The following is a 17,726-nucleotide window of genomic DNA, read 5'->3' on the forward strand; positions in this document are numbered from 1 at the left end:
CCTGAACTGGCGCCCCGAGGCTGTGGCCAAAGCATTCCTGCTCCTACCTGGGAGTAACCATGGGCAGGCTCTGGACCCCGGAGATTCAGGCAGTTCCCATCAGGCATCAAACATTTGGGAGTTCTCCCCCAGTGCAGGACCAGGCCGATGGGGGAGCCCATGTGGGCTATTGGACAGATTGGGTTTGGCCCCTGTTTAGGTGGCTTGCTGGTTCCGCCATTACGCTCATGTCTTATCTTCAGCCGCCTAGAACTAAGGAGAAACTTAGAGTGAGAACAATTAGCCTCCAGAACTGGTGGGGGTCCCATCACTGGATGCTTTTAAGAAGAGACTGGACAGCTACATGGGCCTGAAAATGGCATGTGATCTCCTGCTCAAGGAGGGAGCTGGGGCCTTCCAAAGTCCCTTCCAACTCTTGTCATTCTGCTATCGTTTTTTGAGTGATTAATTTTATGGTAGCTTAAGGGGGGGGGGGAGCCTTTTGTAGACTTGTGTGGCTGTGTCACAAATCTGCATGTTGAAGTATCATTTTCATTTGGCACTAGATTTTGACAACGCAGTCGGGGCTTGTGGCAGGGGAGCCTGGAGGGAGGAACACTAAGCCCCCAGTGCTGGCATGCAGCTCTCTTCCTTCCACGTTCTGGGCTAGGCAATGGTCAGACGGGCTGCCCACTGGGGATGGACAGCTGCTTTCTTCCTCGCACTCTGAGCTTACTACCAGTGGCACTTAATTGGCTGTGTGCTGCGGAGCAAGCACCGTGCGCCCTGCCAGCCCCTCCTGTCCCCACCTGGCCTTCTGCATCTGCAGAACCATGAATTCCCCTGGAAGGAAGCTCCTTTGTAACAGGGAATGGCACCAAGCAGGGAGTGACCCAGCCCTGGCAAAGGACAGTTGTTTGTGCTGCCCTGGGATAAAAACCAGGTCTAGCGCGTGGCTGAGTTTGTAAGCCAGGCCCAGATGAGCCAGGACAAGCCGCTGGTTGCCCAGATGGCTGTTCATCTTTGGTGGGCTTAGAGCTGCTCCAAAGGAGCCTATGCAACAGAGCCTGTTCCCAGCCAACCAATTTCAGGTAGTCAGGAGAACCTCTCAAAAGAGGAAGGGGATGGGAAGTTCACCTTCCTTACCCTGGGGGGGGGGGGTCAAAACTGCAGGGACCCCCTAGCTTGCCAGCCTTGTTATGAAGGGAACCTCTCTGCTCTCAGCAGAGCCTCCTGACTATGCTGGCTTATGGTGAGTCAGCCAGAGGACAGCTACAGTCTGGCTTCCTTCGGTGAGGGTGGGTGGGTTCCTTGACCCCTTCTGATTCCAATGGGATTTCACCTCCATGGATGGCAATCAGTTGCTTGATCAATGCAACAGCAGCTAAGCCCCTTCCCCAGACTCCAGCAGCCTCAGTAACTGGGCTGCAGGGGGCCCACAGCATGCCTACTCTGCTGGCACGGGTGGGGTGGGCCAATCCCAGTGGGGTGAGACAGTCCCTCGGGTAACCTGGACTCATTGCCATGAAGGGTTTTGGAGGTGGTCACCAACACCTTGACTAGCACCAGGAAGCAAATCGGCAACCAAGCAGTGATGCCATTCTTCAGGCTCCGAGAACTGCTCACACCACCATACTGTATCAGTCGTAGCTTCCAAATGCTCTTCAAAGGTAGCTCCATGTAGAGTGCATTACAGTAGTCCAGCCGTCAGATGGCCGAATGCAGGGAGCCCTGATCCAGGAGAGGACGCAACTGAAACCGAAGTAGCACAAAGGGCCTCTTGGTCACAGCTGCCACCTGCCGGCTTGAGTAGAAGTCGTGAGTCCAGGAGATCTGCCAAGTTGCGGGCCAGATCCATCTGGGGTTAGTGCCACCTCATTCTGAATTCTTTAATTGATTCTTTGATGACAAAGTCTGAATCTCAGGGCCCCGTGCACCCAAAATCACTTGCTCTTGCCAGGGTTCGGTCAGAAACTCTTGTCCCTCATCCAGGTCCCCATAACCTCCAGGCGCCACTTGGGTCACTAGGGTGGGAGATACAGAGTTGGGCATCATCAGTGTCCTGCAGGTATCTCCATCCACAGTGACGGTTGATTTCGCCCAGCAGCTTCACGTAGATATTAAAGAGGAGTGGGCAGAGTATCCAGCCCTGTGGCACAGCACGAGATGGGGGCTGAGGGTGGGGCCTCTCGCTCCCTATTAACAATGATTGGAGGAAGGAGCCGAATGCGTGAGACTCTGCCGCCCAGCCCAGCCTCCATAGTTGGCCTTGGTGGAGGGTATCGGAGGCCGCTGATAGGTCAAGGAGAGTGAGGATGGTCGCACTGCCCCCATCCTGTTCTCACCAGGGATCCTTGACAAGCGCGACCAATGTCATAGTCTGCTCTGTTCTACTTGGCATGAGGAAATCTCCGAGACGCCAGTTCTCTGAGAAGAAGTGCGGCTCTGTGTGGCTGGGGGGCCACAGCCTTCTGGGAAAAGGTTCTCGTGGAGACCCCCGTGCCTGGCCTCTGCTAGCCAGGAATGCTGGCATATGGGTAATCGCCACTTCTCCTGTCCCTCCTCCTCCTCCTCCTCCGTGGCAGAGTCAAGCGGACTTTGCCCCCATGTTGTGAGCCACCACAAACTCTTTGTGCTGTGTGAAAAGTTGCTTTCTGCACCGTAAATCCCACAGCTTTTTATATTATAATTAGTGACTGGGCCAATGGGGAAGAGGTGTCAGTTAAACCGATGAAGAGGTTATGACCAGCAACATCCTTCCATTCCTCACCAAGACTCCTCCCTGTGGGTCAAGATGCTGTTTGTCGCCAGGCAAATCTCTTGGGGCACGGGGCTGACTTACCTGCAGGACTACCCGTCTCTGATTAATTCAGCCCACCCACCCACCCCCCATGTAGCCGGATAGCTCCCTTTATCAAGCAGTGCCTCCCTGGTGGGACTCAGGAGGAGACCCTACCATGGGACAGGTCTTTTGATACCGCATGCCCAGCGCAAGACCTGGATGACCTGGTGGCCTCTGGGCATTAGGGGGCTCACTGGGTAGACAGGGGAGGGTCCCTGGATGGGGATGCCCTTTTAGTTTTTGATTCTTGCTCTTAAGCATTGACCTCAAGTTTTCACTGTTTTTTTTTTTAGCATGCTCTAGTGAGGGGGTGTACGGTGCAGACTTCACATAAATGGGACAATTGTACAAATAAGCAAGAAAGATCCCCCAAAGGTGCTTTTGCCAAAAGGCAACTGGATTTTCTGGATTTTCTTTTCTTTGAAAAGATTTCGCTTCTCATCCAAGAAGCTTCTTGGATAAGATGCGAAACATTGCCACCCTTTTTGAACCCGGATCACGTTTCTGACTCAGCTCCACCCTGTCCAAGCAGTTATGGGCGGTTCCTGTACCTTTAAGGGATTCCCTCCCCCGCCCTCCAGCCAACCTGAGAGACAGAGAAGGTGATGGGGATGAGAGCAGACGGGGACCAGAGTTGTTTCGCGTAGGAGTGGCTGCTCAGGAGGTGAGTGCAGGCTGGACTGGAGGGCAGCAGCCCAGCTAAGGGAGGGCCTGGGTGAAGGGCAACCGAGGGGATTGCACTGCCCAGCAAGTTGAAAGTCACTTGGTGCATAGCTTGGGGAAACCAGCAAAAAGGATGCAGGAGGGGTCTCCAGACCATGCAAATGGAGCGGGGGGGTGGGGGTGGGGAGACGTGTGTTCAGAGAAGGGATGCTGGCTGGCAACAATGAGCTCCAGGTCTGGCAATGCCCAGAGAAGGGACAACAGAGCCCAACAGTGCCCTTAGCTGCGAGCCCCCAAGGCAGCAGAAGCCATGAATTGAATTTCTGACCCATGCTCATTGCATTGGCCTCTCCTCATAGATTGGGAGAGGGGGGAGTTCCTGCTCAAAAAGCTGACCAGGAGTCGGATCTTCCCACTTTTCAAAAGGGCAAGTGGATTGTGCCGGCGGGGGGGGGGGGGGGCTTTCTCTGTCCTCTCCCCACCCACCCTTTAGTAAGGTCTCACGGGAGCAGCCCTGGTCTTTCTCAGCCTGCCACAGGGGGAGGAGCAGCCTCAGGATGCCCTGTCTCCTGGGACCCCTAGCCTGACTACCCCCTTTCCTGCATTTCCTAGCCGGGGGGGGGGGGGGGGGCTGAACCTGTTCTCCCAGTCGCTTGTTCCCCTTCCTCCTCTTGGAAGCCTGTGACCGCTTCCAACCTGAGGTTTAAGATGACAAAAATGGCCATCATAGAAAAAGAGATCCAGTTTGCTCTAGTGGTTAAGGCACTAGGCTAAGCTAGGAGACAGTGAGTTCTAGTCCCGCCTAGCGTCAGAGCAGCTAAGATACTTTAGGCTAGTCCGTCCCTCTCTGCTCTAGCAACAAGCACAAGTGGTGGATCAGCACTTGATTGATTGGGAGGGGGAACAGATCCTGCACTTGTGGGAAACACCTGAGGGGGGAAGTATAGACATGGAAAATAATACAGAGTGGTTGCGTTAACTAAGGTTTGATGCAAACAAACCTAATTTGGTCCCCCCTCTGGCTCTCTTTTGGGATCATGAGACCCTGCCCGGGATCTGCCTCTGGCCTTGAGAGGAGGAGGCGAGGCTGCGGCTCTGAGGGTTTTGGCTCTGAGTTGCTTCACCTGCCCTGCCTTGTCCCCAGGCGGCTGATTGACATGCAAGCAGGCAGGGGGATGGAGAGGCACCCATCAAGCTGGGCATTGTCTACGGTCTGGACTGCCTCCCTTTCACAGATGACCAGGGATGCCTGGCCAGGCAGCAGTCCCGTCCCACTCCCTCCTTCACAGGCACACAAAGGCAGGCTGCCCTTTCCCACTGCCTTGCAGACAACCCACCCCCCACCCCAGTGAGTAAGGGGGCAGGGAGGAGCCACCTGCTGGATTGGATTTCTCCTCCCCCCCCCTCCCGCCTTAGCAGCCCTCAAAGGTTGCTTATGTGGCACGAAGAGAAAGTGCCTTTGCCAACTCTTGGCTCCTGCACTGCAGGACTCCCCCGATGGGGAGGCTTCTCAGCTCCCACAATGGGCAGAAAGTCAGCCAGCAACGAGCCAGAAGGAAGCTGAAATTGGCTTATCGGAAGGCACCGGGTTGGTGCCTCCCCGACCCAGGGGCACCACCAAATTCTTCAGAGGAACTTACCTGGCAGACTGGCACCTGTAATCAGCCCCTGCCCTGCCTCAGCTGCCAGCCCAAGGCTCCCCGGCTCCCCCTGCCCCAGCTTTTGTGGGCAAGTGCTGAGCGTGGCGAGGGAAGTCCTGGAGGCAAGCCCTCCCATTATGGGGAAGGCCCCACACTGATACTCCTCTGGGGACAGAGAGCAGGGTAGACAACTGGAACGGGGAGCCTGAAATCTTATTTTTAACATTGTTGGGTTTTTGTTTTGCGAGTGTGTATGTGTGCACCTTTTTGACTCCTAGCGACTCCTCGGACATGTCCCTGCAGTTTTCTTGGCAATATTTTTGCCACTGTCTCCTTCCTAGGGCTGAAAGAGAATGATTGGCCCAGGGTCCCCCGGCTGGCTCTGTCTTAAGGCAGGACTAGAACTTTCAGTCTCCTGCTTTCTAGCCTGATGCCTAACACTACACCAGACCAGCTGTCATTGTTGTCACTGGGCTTATAAACCTCAATGGGACTTTGCAAAGCTGGGAACTGAAGGAATAAATAATGAATCAATAACCAGCCATTCACGCCGAAAACTGGCTCTGGGCCCTACTTCTCTGTTCAAAGGCTTGCAGAGGCCAACGGAGCTCTTCGGAGCGGTCTCTGCAGGTTACAAGGCATTCAGATGGACGTCAGGTAATTCCCTTAGGTAATTTTGGCCATGAAGTGTCTCTGTCTCTCTTGCAGAGGCTTCATAGCCGGGTCAGAAAAGTTGTTGCTGGCTGGGGAGGCAACCATAGTTCCCCCATGGGAGAAGTGGACATCCTGTGTCTCAACAGCCATTGTGGGAGGCCGTGCTGGTCCTCAGGGCTCCAGGCCTAGAAGCAGAGAGAGGGGACTTCAGATCTGCTCTCTCTGTCTCCATCTCCAGGTCCATCCTGCTTTGTGGGGCAGCCATGGGACTACCAGGCATCAACTCAAAGCTGGCACTGGACAGACAGACAGCACAGCTCCTGGTTGGCGGTGGAATCTGCAGGCGGGCTGCCTTGGCCATTGTCCTCACGAGCACCGCGACAGCCCTGTGTATCGGCATCCTTGTTTGTGAGTTGGTTTGAACTGGGTTTGAGGGTCAACCAGGGGTCCCCAATGGAGCCTAAAGCCCCCTACAAAATGTATGCACCATTGAGGTGACACAGAAAGAGCCCTTTGGTGGTGGGAATTCCTTGTCAGCCCAACAGAGCAGCCCCAAGCAGCCCCTCACATACCTCGATAGAGCTCCTTTTTCCCTAGACCAGCAGAACTAGCGAAATGGAGAAGGTGCACCTCCCGGGCACTGCCAGCTGTTTAAGATGTTTAAGGAGAGGGACCTGAAGTGGGCCAACACTACCTGATCTGGTAGGACTGGGAAAGGACGCAGTGAGCAACCTCATGGCTTGCCTTGGGGGAAACGGGAGTAGGGGGGGGGGAAACCTGCAACATTCTGTCAGCAAGAATTGCAAAGGTGTGTGGGGGGGGGGGAGGAATGTGTGTCCCCTGGGGAGAGCTGCAATTTTGCAAAGGAAAGGGCAGAAGCAGAGAACCTCTTGGCTAGACAAGGAGAGTCTGAATTCGGTGCTCATCTTGTGCCAGGACCTTCTGGGGCATCTGTGCCAAGAGGACACTGGCAGCCAGCCTGCCCATCTTTTCAGCAGTAGCCCTCCTATGGCCGAGATCACAGACAGCCCAAAAGCTTGGCAGGGAACTGGCAGCTAAGCAACTGCGTTGGCTTGCAGGGGGTAGGAGCTGGGTGGGCCAGGCAGCTGGCAGTGCTAGGAAGGGCCCTTGGCAACCACCAGGGCATTGGTGGCTCTCTCCTGCTGCAGATTTCCTGGGGAAGCAAGAAACCCACTTTGAGCACATGGCAGAGCTGAGAGGGATCCCCTACCGGAGCAGTTTGCAGCAGCCCAGGACTGGCTACTCCCGCCTGCTGACCCCTATTCTGGAGCAGCTGGTAAGGACCCTCTGCCTCCTCCTCAAGAGGGTGATGTGTGGGTGAGCCATTGGCAAGGGCCATCGGACACTGCTCCGGCCCTGAGGCAGGGCTGTCCATTCAGGAGAAGCCTCTCCCCCGCCCTGGGAAGGGTGGCCATGCACAAGCCGGGTCAGACTGCCCATGGCTGGCTGGGCTGTTCTCAGGTGAAGGCTGAGTGAAGGCATCCTGCCAGCCAGCTTAGGGTGTGCCATGGCTCCTCTAAGCCCCAGGCTAGTCACCCCCTTGGCTAATTGCTTGAGTGAGCATGGATCTTTTCTTGGGGCGAGGCTGCTCTGAAACTCCCCCCCCCCATGCTCTGATGGGCACAGCAACAAAGCCAATGTGCTCCCTTGTTCTACTGTCTGACTATTCAGTTCAAAAGCAGCTTTCAGAACTCGCCGCTGGATGGCAGCTGCTCCAGGTGTACCATCTTGCAATACAGGTGGGCAGGGCTGGGGGACTGGCCTGGGGGGAGCTTCTCCTCCACCCTCCTGCCAGAAAGAGACGGTAAAGACTTCTTGCTTCTGCTTGGCAGGGAGGGCAATGCCAGCCTCATTGTCCGCTTCCACCTCTGTTTCTCTGCACCACCGCCCAGCCCTGGCATCGAAGTGGACGTCCTGAGGCGGGGACTAGCAGCAGCCGTGGGCATCAAGGGCATCAGGGTACCCACCTACGGCACCATCTCGGCTGCTTCCCTCCTGGGTATCCCTGCACTCTTTCTGGCCCTTTGCCCCAGGTTGACTGGGGTGGTGTGTGCCCCTAATTAGCCCAGTTTCTCCTGTGTTGCTCACCTGTACCCCCCTTCTGTCCCCTCCCCCCCTTTCCAGCAGGGCCGTGGGACCTCACCTTCTCGGGCACAGGGCTCAAGTCAGGTAGGCTGGTCGACCGTGGAACCGGTCTGGGAGCCTAATTTTGGGCGGCCCAGCTCCATCCCTCCCCCTGATGGGCAGCATTGGGGACTGGGGGCCCATTTGGCCCTAGCATGGTGCACGAGATAAGAGGGGCATTTGGGGGCAGGAGTGAGAGGGTGGAAAAGCAGCCAAACTGCTACCACAAAAGCCCAGGCTGCCGAGGGCAGAGATTTCCTGGCTCAATTACAGGGTGGGGCTGAGCACCATGGCTGGACCCAATGAGGGCTGGACTCCCCCCAAGGCATCCCCACTCCTCCCCAGTGTCTGTGCTGAGGGGAAGAACAACCTCGGAGTGAACTCTGCCACTGTTTTGTTCATAGGAATCTGTCCGGGGGAGGCCTTTGCCTGCCACGATGGCCAGTGTGTAACCCCAGGAAACGTGCAGTGTGATGGCTGGAAAGATTGCTCGGATGGTTCTGATGAGGCCGAGTGTGGTGGGTCTCTCGCTGCTGGGGCTGCTACGTTCGCTGCCTCCCTCCTGGGGGAGGATGGACACAGGCTGCGGGTGCCTCCCTACACGGAGGGCTGAACTACGCAGAGGGCAGGACCCTTTGCAGAGATGATTGACCTTCGGGGAGGGGAGGGTCTCTAGAGTGGCTACCTTTCCAGGTGGGGGGGGGAATGAAGAGGGACACCCGGCCTTGGGAAGCCAGAAGGGGGCTGTTAGGTTTGGGGGGGGGGTGCCTGTGCACAAGAAAATGTGGGCAATGCCCACCTTTGGAGCTAATCCTCACTCAGAGTGTGACCAGTCAGGACAGAGTGACCAAAACCAGGACAACGGATGCCTGAAAGGTTTCTTTTGCAGTGTCAGACAAAGACAAAGAACCCTCCTCTCTGAACAAGGGCAAACTGCAAACTTATTTTAAAAAAAACCTGAACTAAGCAGTGGTGGGTGGGGCAAATGCATTTGGGGAGTTCCTGCTCTGAACCCCAAACCAGAGCCAAAGTCCCTGTCGTGCATTTCCTCCCTTTGTGGACTTCTGGGGTTTAATGGGGGGGGGGCGTCTCTGCTGGCCTCCCCTATTCACCATCACACACACACACACACACACACCACTCTTTTGCAGATTGCGGGACCCGGCCAGCCATGCGATCCACCACTCGGATTGTGGGGGGATCAGAGGCGCTGCTGGGCGAGTTCCCATGGCAGGTCAGCCTGCGAGAGAGCAACGAACACTTCTGCGGGGCAGCCATTCTGACGGCCAGGTGGCTGGTGTCTGCGGCACACTGCTTCAATGAGTAAGCCCGGGAGCCCCCTGCAGTGGGTGGGCACCAAGGGGGGATGAGAGGCTGGCAGGGGGGGGGGGTGAGGCCAGGAAGGAGCAGCTGAAGGATGGAAGGAGGCAGGCAGTGGGGACACCGGGGGGGGGGGGGGAATGCAGTGGGTGTGAAGCTACAGCATGGGGAGGGGGAGGGGGAGGAGGGAGGGGGGGCGGGGCAGAAGAAACCACAAGCCCACGCAGCTTCTCCGAAACAGCAAAAAAAAAAAAAACACAAACAAACCGAAGGATGCCCAGTCAGATCAAACTAGCCAGAAGGAGAGCCACAACAGAGTGTGAGGTCACACGAGAAACAGGGGCCTCGTCCCAGACAGGCATTCTAGGGAAAGGGTGGCTTTCATTTCCCTGAGACCTCCTGGGGGGGGGAGGGGAGCCAGGGGAGATTGAAGCTGTCATGTCGCAGGTTCCAGGACCCCCGCACCTGGATGGCCCACGCGGGCACTGTCTGGCTGAGTGGCGGCGAGGGCAGCAGGACACAGGCCAAGGTGCTGCGCATCCTCCAGCACCCCTCCTACAATGCGGAGAGCGCCGACTACGATGCAGCCCTGCTGGAGCTGGCGGAGCCCCTCGCCTTCAGCAAATACATCCAGCCCGTGTGCCTGCCAGCCCCCTCCCACTGGTTCCCCCCCGGCAGGAAGTGCCTCATCTCTGGCTGGGGTTACCTGAAAGAAGACTTCTGTAAGCAGGGTCCCTGGCGGTCAGGTGGAAAATGGGGTGGGGTGGCACAGAAGGAATCCCCCAGGTCAGGGGCTGGAGTTGACTGGCCAACCTCAAAGGGGTGTTGCTGGGGCCAGGGTTCATGCGGGGAGATTGAACCTGTCTCTCACGTGAGGAGACTTGTGGCTCTTCAGGAACACCAAGAGGCCACTGCTGTCTCCTGCTGCCACCCTCAGGTGTGGTAGAGGGGAAACCTCTGAGCAAGGCCAGAGTAACTATACAACCATTGTGTGCGCCCCTGCAAAGCTGCTGGTGTGCCTACAACGAGGGGGGTGGGGAAATCCAGCCAGCCCATAGCTGCTGGTGGTGCTGCAGGCACATACTCTGCCCCAGCGCAGCACCTCAGGTCCTGACCTCAGCACCCAACCCCGCTGGGCTGCCCCGAGAGCAAAGCCAGGACCCTCTTAGCCTTGTTCCCCCTTCCCAGTAGTGAAGCCGGAGCTGCTCCAGAAAGCCACGGTGGAGCTGCTGGACCAGGCTCTGTGCGGCAACCTCTACGGCGGCAGTGTGCTCACCGACCAGATGATGTGTGCTGGCTACCTGGAGGGCAAGGTTGACTCTTGCCAGGTAGCCCCCCCCCCCAGCCCTCAGCAGGCTTCGGACGGACCTCACTTCATGACATCCACTCCACCGTGGCCTTTTCCTTCCACAGGGCGACTCCGGGGGGCCCCTGGTCTGCCAAGAGCCATCTGGGCGCTTCTTCCTGGCAGGGATAGTCAGCTGGGGGATTGGCTGTGCGGAGGCCAGGCGCCCAGGTGTTTATACTCGTGTGATCCGGCTCTGGGATTGGATCCTTGAGACCACGGCCACATCCAGAGGCCCCACCGCCCCAGCCATCCCAGGCACTGGGCTCCATCATTCGGCTCCAACCGTGGGCACAAGTGCAGCCAGTCTACGGCTCCCCAGCTCCACCCTCAACTCTGTCTCCCCAACCCCAAGCAGACCGGCAGCCACGAGCCCCCAGCCCTCAGGTAGGGCAGCTGGCAGGGAGTGGAGGCGGGTCGGGCCCCTCCTGCATCCACCACAGCCGTTCCCTGTTCATGTGCAGAGTGCGGTCGGCGGCCTGGTTTCTCCAAACCCATGAAAATTGTGGGTGGCCTGGAAGCATCCCAAGGGGAGGTCCCTTGGCAAGTCACCCTGAAAGAGGGTCTCCAGCATTTCTGTGGGGCCGCAGTCATTGGGGAGCGATGGCTGCTTTCAGCTGCACATTGTTTCAACCAGTAAGTGTCCGTCAGTAGGAGCCCTTTGGCAGCTGGGCTTTCTTCTGGAAGGCTCCCGTTTGGGCTTCTCCACCGAGGGGGAGTAACTGAGCGGCTGCTGTTATGGAGGGTCTGTTCAGCAGGAGGCGGCAGCAGAGAACCCAAGGGAGGGGTGCCACATTAGGGCCGAGGCACCCTTGGAAGTCACCTGCCGTCCTGCCTCACGTCTGCCTTGCCCAAGACCGGCCCTGCTCCATCCAGCCTCAACCCAGAGGTGGCACGGAAGGGGCAAAGGGCCTGCTCTGCCTGTGGTCTGACGGGGCATCATTCCTGTATCGGCAGCACCAAGATGGGACACCTCACTGCCTTCGCAGGCACCACCTCACTCTCGGCCACGGACACCTCTTCTGTGAAGGTCGGCATCCAACAAGTGGTGCTCCACCCTTCGTATGACCCCGCCCTACTGGACTTCGACGTGGCGGTGCTGGAACTGGCCAGGCCGCTGCGCTTTGGCAGATACATCCAGCCCATCTGCCTCCCACTGGCCGTCCACAAGTTCCCTGTGGGCAGAAAGTGCCTGGTTTCGGGCTGGGGCAGCCTCCAGGATGGCAATGGTAGGAAGAGTTTCCTCCGGGTAGGCAGGGAGCCGGGCATCAGGTGATGCCCTGTGGGTGGAAGGGTGCCCACCTTGCACACTCAACCCCATTGGGCAAGAGCAGCCTTTGTCACACTGGGGTCTGGGGTGGTTCTCAACGGGGCCCAGGACTTTGGGCTAGTCCCTGTGAGGTCTCTTCCTCCTTTTGGGCTTCCAGCTTCTCGGCCCGAGAACCTCCACCGAGCCGCAGTGGGGATCCTCGAGCAGAAGACCTGCGAAGGACTGTACAACTTTTCCCTCTCGGACCAGATGATCTGTGCGGGGTTCCTCGAGGGGAAGGTGGATGCCTGCCAGGTACCAGGAGCGCTTCTTCCCCATCCTGGCCCTTTCAGGATTGAGCGCCCCTCCACGCCCCCATCCAAAAGCAGCACAGGAGGAGAGGGGCATAAAGGCCGAAAGTGTTGTTTTGGAAAGGTACCACCGTTTCCCAACCATGTTCGAGTTTTTTTGTTTCCATAGCGGGAGTCTGAAGGACGGACAGCCAGGGGGCTCTTAGTGCTCTCTGAGCTTGGTGGTTTTCTTGCAGACGTTTCGTGACCCAACTAGGTATCAACAACTGTGCTAAAAGAGAATAGGGTGTCTAGCACTTGAGATGTTCCCTAATTGGGCTATGAAACGCCTGCACAAAAACCACCAAGCTCAGAGAGCACCACATGGCTCAAACATTTCTGCTGTGTTGCATGGACCCTTCGCATGGGTCTCTCCCAGGCCTGACCCCTCTCCCCACCCCTGCGGCTCTACTCGGAGGGAGGCTGCTGCCAACCGCTCTCCTTCCTTTGCCATGCAAACCAAAGGCCACACAGTGTTGTGCAAAGGAAGGCTCCCTACGCCCTCGGCCTGGGTGGGAGACAGAGTGCGATGTGCGGCTTCCCTGTGCCGCTACTGCTGGAGAAGCTCACGACTCCACCGGGCCAGATGCCAGGGCAGCGAGGGGGGCCCTTTCTCCTTCCATTCATCTTTTGTCTATGCCACCTGCTCCACTTTCCTTCCCAGGGAACACCTTGGGACTGTCTCCCTTTCCCACGCTGCCCATTTGCCACTTTTTTTTTGCCAAGCAGGGAAGTTGCTGCCAGCTCTCCAGGTGACTGGAGGGGGAGGGTGAAGGGGCTCCTGTGTGTCCTCCCCACTGCACATTTAGGGCATTTTCAGGCCCAGCTCCAGCCTGAGAATTCTTTCGGTCTTCTACGGAGGACTTGCCCTGGCTAGAACAGATGGGGGAAATCCACCATTAAGCCCCTGGACCTTGCCAAGAGGGGCTTCCTCCCGCCTTCTTTCCAGGGGGACTCAGGGGGACCACTGGCCTGCGAGGAGACCCCAGGAACCTTCTACTTGGCTGGGCTGGTGAGCTGGGGCGCTGGCTGCGGGCAGGCCAAGAAGCCGGGAGTCTACACCCGGATCACCAAGCTCAAGAGTTGGATCCTAGGCATCATTTCGCCCCGTCTCAGCACCGCAGAGCCCCTCAGATCCAGGACCACTGCTGCCTCCACCGCTTCTGGCCCAGAGCAAAGGCCTACGCGCTTCGGCCCAAGCGCCAGCCCTGCCCGCTTGACCACACCCGGGCAGGAAGTCAGCGCCTCCAAGGCCACCCAGCCACCACCAGGTGCAGAGCAGAAAGAAGAGGCTGGGGTGGGTTGTGCAACCCAGCGTGGCAGAGTGAGGCCAGCAGCAGCAGCAGCAGCAGCAGCCCTCTCTCCCCTCCTCTGCCACAATTGCTGGTGACAGGTGGCCCACCAGGAAACGTTGGTCCGGACTCTCTACCTTGGCAAGAGCAACTGCCAGCCATGGGTGGGAATTCTGGCTCCCTGTGGGGAGAGGAGCCGTCCTCTCAGCTGGACTCACCTGCTTTCCCTCCCTCCCTCCCTCCACCAGCCGTACCCTGCACCCCTTCCACGTTCAAGTGCTCCAGCAAGGTCTGCATTGGGAAAGCAAACCCGGAGTGCGACGGCATCATCGACTGCGGCAACGGCTGGGATGAGACTGGCTGCAGTGCGTACCTCCCTCCCGCCCGCCCTGTTTCACCAGGGGCAGCAGCTGGTCCAGTGGGGAGGGGGGACTTTTGAAAAAGGGACATCAAGGGAGGGGGGGGGGGGAAATCTCCCAATAGGTTGCTGGGAAGTCTTTCTGATTCAGAGGGGCTGCCAGCCACTTCCCTTGTGATCTCCGGGAGCCCCCCCCCCTGCTGTTCCCCCCAGCTCCAAAAATGGCTTGGGCCCAGCTGTACCCCAGAGGGGTGGGGGGAACCCTGTGGCAGCACGTGGGGGAGTGGCAAAGTGGGAGGAGGCAGGTGTGTGTGTGTGTGTGTGTTGCTGGATTGGCCTACCCTCCCTTCAGCCCCTGCTTTGGCCCTTTCCAGCAGACTGCGGCTTGGTCCCTTCTGCAGCCTTCAGCAAGATCGTGGGAGGAAGCGGTGCAGCGCAGGGCGAGTGGCCATGGCAGGCAAGCCTGTGGCTGCAGAGAAGGCAGCACGCGTGTGGGGCTGTGGTGATTGCTGAGCGGTGGCTACTCTCGGCTGCCCATTGCTTTGACGTGTGAGTGGGGGAGGGGCTGGAGGAAGGCCCTTCAAGCCACCCCCTCCCACCCCCGCCCCCCCTCACAGCAGGTTGCCCTGGCCACCCCAGGCCTCTTAGTCCGAGGAGCCTCCAGGGTTGCCCTGGCCAGGCCAGAGTGTGGGCACAGGGGGCTCTCCTCTGAAAGGCTGACAGGCTCGCCTCTTGCAGCTACAGCAACCCCAAGACGTGGGTGGCTGTCCTGGGGACACCCTTCCTGAGCGGCCTTGATGGGCAAGTGGGGAAGATTGTCCGGATCCACAAGCACCCCTTCTACAACGGCTACATGCTGGACTATGACGTGGCCCTGCTGGAGCTGGCCGCCCCCCTGCGCTACACCGGCTCCATCTGGCCCATCTGCCTGCCAGACCGCACCCACGTCTTCAGCGAGGGCAGGCCCTCCTGTGTCATCACCGGCTGGGGCTCCACCAAAGAGGGGGGTACGGATGTTCCTGCCGATCAGCCCTGTCCCTCTGGGCCTTGTCAGACCAAGCCTTCCAGGGTCTTCCAGGGGTGCCCTGGCATGGGATTCATCAGCTCAGGGTGGAAATGTGACCGGGGTGTGTGTGTTGGGGGGTCTTGCTACCTACAGGCCTGGTGAGCATGCGCCTGCAAAAGGCTGTTGTCCAGGTGATCCGGGAGCAGGACTGCCGGAGGTTCTACCCCATCCAGATCAGCAGCCGGATGCTTTGTGCTGGCTTCCCGCAGGGGGGCGTCGACAGCTGTTCGGTGAGTTCCATGCAGCAGCAGTGCCCCTATGGCCACCAGGAATGGCGAAGGGCAGTCCCTCAAAGTCACCCTCCCCCATCCTGTGCTCAGGGCTCCAGAGCCCTCACGCTTCCCTCTTGCTCCGTAGGGAGATGCGGGGGGCCCCTTGGCCTGCAGAGAGCCGTCTGGCCGCTGGTTCCTGGCAGGCATCACCAGCTGGGGCTACGGCTGTGCCCGGCCTTCCTTCCCCGGGGTCTATGCCAAGGTGACAGCAGTCCGAGGCTGGATTGCACAGAACCTCAAAGCGTAACCCCGTACCCACTGGGGCCAGCAGCGGGAGCCAAGGACCACAGAGACTGACCTCTCACAGTCCCGATCCTGCCATGGCCCTTTCCTGAAAAGGAGGATTCTGCCAGACAGGGCCCTGCTCCAGCCGCAGGTACATTAAATGAAAATAACCCACTTGTGAATTTCCAAGAGGTCTCTCTGGGTCTGCTGGGACGGGATGGTTTCTAGAACCCACAGCCCCCACAATGCTCACACAAGCTTTGGGAGGGGGTTGGCTTCCCCTCCATTTCAGACAACAGGAAACGTGGAAGGAAACTGAGGCCTAAGGAAGGGTGTGTTAGCCAGGGCCATCTTCCCCGCATCGGCCCATCTGCCGCTTCCTCTCTCCAACCCCCAAATGGCAGGATGCACATAATGTGCTCAAGGAGGATTAACAAAACACACTCTGGCAGTTCACATAACCTGTAAGCCTGAACGAACGTTCCATGTTCATTCTCAGCCTCAGGGACAATCAATCCACCGCCCACCACCCGTTCTGGCTGAGCCCAGCCTCGCCTCCCTCATCTTCTCCAAGGACAGATGCTGGCACTCTAGGGATCGAAGTCTCTTGCACTGCTGGCCAATGGAACAAGGCCCAGCGACCACATCCTACTACTTAGCTCAAGGCAGCTTCTCTTCGCTCCCACAAAGCAGAGGGACAGCTTGCACTTCTTCAAGGACCCCCCCCCCCACACACACACAACCCAGAAGTCCAGCAGCCTAAATTAAAGCTGAGACAGGAAACCTACTCGCTGCCAAGGGAACCCAGCAGCAGAGAACGGGCAGAGCAGGCCTTGCTTCTGCCAGCCTTCAGGAGGGAGGGAGCGAAGGGCCCTCGAAGGCCGGGCCTCAGCAACGCAGGCTGCAAAAGCACTCTGGCCTTCAGTTCCTCTGCAGCCCCCATGGGAGGGGGCCCAGCAGCTCCCCTCCCGCAACACAGGCACAACTCGGAAAGAGGAAATAAGGACTCCCCCTTTCTGAGCAACATCAGCCTCTAGAGGCTGGCTGGCCAGCCTGGCCTCCTCCTCTGACCGACACAGGCGAGGGGATGACAGAGGGGCGTCAGGGTCAATGTTTTAATGGCTATCAGGCTGACCGATTAACAGTCCATCGCTCTCTCTCCAAGGGTCCTTGCCAGAGTCCCCCTTTCACATGTTGGCCCGCTCCCTCTGCAGGCGGGAATTGTAGGCACGGGAAACCGTGTTCCAGGCGTCCATGTAGCGGTCCATGCACATGGCGATGCACTTCTGCGGGGGAGAGGAGAGGAAGGGTCAGCAAGGGGGATGCAGGCAGGGCGCAGCAGGCAACTCACTCCAAGGGTCCTTTGCGGCCGCAGGGCTCACCTGCTCCGAGTTGTCCAGGGAGCTTCCGGGCTTCCCGATGCATTTCCTGAAACACTTGTCGGTCATCCTCTGCGCGGGGGGGGGGGGGAGATCACGGGGGGGGGAGGAAGGTCAGCCGCCGTCAACCCAGCCCCCCCTCCAACCGACTGGATGCGGGGGGAGGGGCGGCCCTGTGAAAGGGGGGAGGGGCCTCCGACAGCAAGGGCCCCTCCCCCACCAGCAGCCTCTCCCGGGGCTCTCCGCAAAAGGCCCGGGCGGGAGAGCACAGTCGCCCGCGGGATCTCGGGCCCACTCCGGGCCTCCTTTAGCCTCCGACCCCAGGCGCCGCCGGTCCGGGATGGATGGCGCCCCGAAGGAGCCCCGGCCCCAGCAGACCCGCCGCCGCCGCCGCACGAGGGCCTCGCGGGACCCGCCGCAGGGCCCGCAAGGCGGAAGGCGGCGCCTCCTGCTCACCTGTAACAGCTCCTGCGCGTTGGCCACGGCGATCTGCACCTTGACCTGCTCCATCAGCGCTCCCGGGTCCAGCCGGCCCGACGACGCCCCGGAGCCAAACTCGCCGCCCGCCGCCATCCCGCGCCGTCCCAGGAGCCTCCGCGACCGCTTCCGCCGGAAGCTCCGCCTCTTCCGAAGCCGGGCTTCCGGCCGCGCTGCCCGCCCGCCCCGGCTCGCGGAGTCCTCGGGCGCCCCCAGCGGGCGGGAGGGCGCACAGTCGAGCGAGGGTTGCCGGCCATGCGTGTCCCGTCGCCGTCAGGTGCCAGCCGTGGTGCGAGCAGTCAGGTGGGCCCGGCCCGCAGCCCCCCCCGCCTCCGGGCCCGTTGCTGGCCGGCCGGTCCTGCGATGGGCGTCAGTAACTTTGGCCGCGTGAATCCCGCGGGGCGATTGCATGCTCCAATAATAGCAATTGCACTTAGACTTATATACCGCTTCATAGCGCTTTTACAGCC

The 17,726-nt window shown here is 59.2% G+C and overlaps 2 protein-coding genes across 2 annotated transcripts; one reads left to right on the forward strand and one right to left on the reverse strand.

Annotated features, from left to right (window-relative positions):
* Window positions 1-3,421: 3,421 nt before the first annotated feature.
* TMPRSS9 (transmembrane serine protease 9) lies at window positions 3,422-15,556 on the forward strand. The gene is made up of 20 exons (XM_081937173.1): window positions 3,422-3,485; window positions 6,017-6,186; window positions 6,948-7,075; window positions 7,471-7,538; window positions 7,632-7,798; window positions 7,924-7,968; window positions 8,328-8,441; window positions 9,075-9,246; window positions 9,691-9,965; window positions 10,432-10,571; window positions 10,657-10,975; window positions 11,053-11,224; window positions 11,546-11,817; window positions 12,016-12,152; window positions 13,137-13,458; window positions 13,728-13,844; window positions 14,215-14,386; window positions 14,576-14,844; window positions 14,997-15,133; window positions 15,261-15,556. The coding sequence occupies exons 2-20, from the start codon at window positions 6,042-6,044 to the stop codon at window positions 15,420-15,422; spliced, it is 3,333 nt and encodes a 1,110-aa protein (XP_081793299.1). The 5' UTR covers window positions 3,422-3,485; window positions 6,017-6,041; the 3' UTR covers window positions 15,423-15,556.
* Window positions 15,557-16,501: 945 nt separating this feature from the next.
* On the reverse strand, window positions 16,502-17,470 carry TIMM13 (translocase of inner mitochondrial membrane 13). Its single transcript, XM_081937172.1, has 3 exons — window positions 17,236-17,470; window positions 16,783-16,851; window positions 16,502-16,686 (listed from the first exon to the last, which is right to left on the reverse strand). The coding sequence occupies exons 1-3, from the start codon at window positions 17,350-17,352 to the stop codon at window positions 16,588-16,590; spliced, it is 285 nt and encodes a 94-aa protein (XP_081793298.1). The 5' UTR covers window positions 17,353-17,470; the 3' UTR covers window positions 16,502-16,587.
* Window positions 17,471-17,726: the final 256 nt, after the last annotated feature.

The sequence above is a fragment of the Natrix helvetica genome (genome assembly GCF_964273705.1).
Source record: "Natrix helvetica genome assembly, chromosome: 1".
In the NCBI taxonomy this organism is placed as follows: domain Eukaryota; kingdom Metazoa; phylum Chordata; class Lepidosauria; order Squamata; family Natricidae; genus Natrix; species Natrix helvetica.

Coding starts and splice junctions, on each gene's coding strand:
- TMPRSS9 (XM_081937173.1), top strand. CDS start 6,042: ATGGGACTACCAGGCATCAACTCAAAGCTGGCACTGGACAGACAGACA. Junction 9,966..10,431: donor TTACCTGAAAGAAGACTTCT/GTAAGCAGGGTC, acceptor CCCCCTTCCCAG/TAGTGAAGCCGGAGCTGCTC. Junction 14,387..14,575: donor GCTGCCCATTGCTTTGACGT/GTGAGTGGGGGA, acceptor CGCCTCTTGCAG/CTACAGCAACCCCAAGACGT.
- TIMM13 (XM_081937172.1), bottom strand. CDS start 17,352: ATGGCGGCGGGCGGCGAGTTTGGCTCCGGGGCGTCGTCGGGCCGGCTG. Junction 16,852..17,235: donor ACGCGCAGGAGCTGTTACAG/GTGAGCAGGAGG, acceptor CCCCCCGCGCAG/AGGATGACCGACAAGTGTTT. Junction 16,687..16,782: donor CCCTGGACAACTCGGAGCAG/GTGAGCCCTGCG, acceptor TCTCCCCCGCAG/AAGTGCATCGCCATGTGCAT.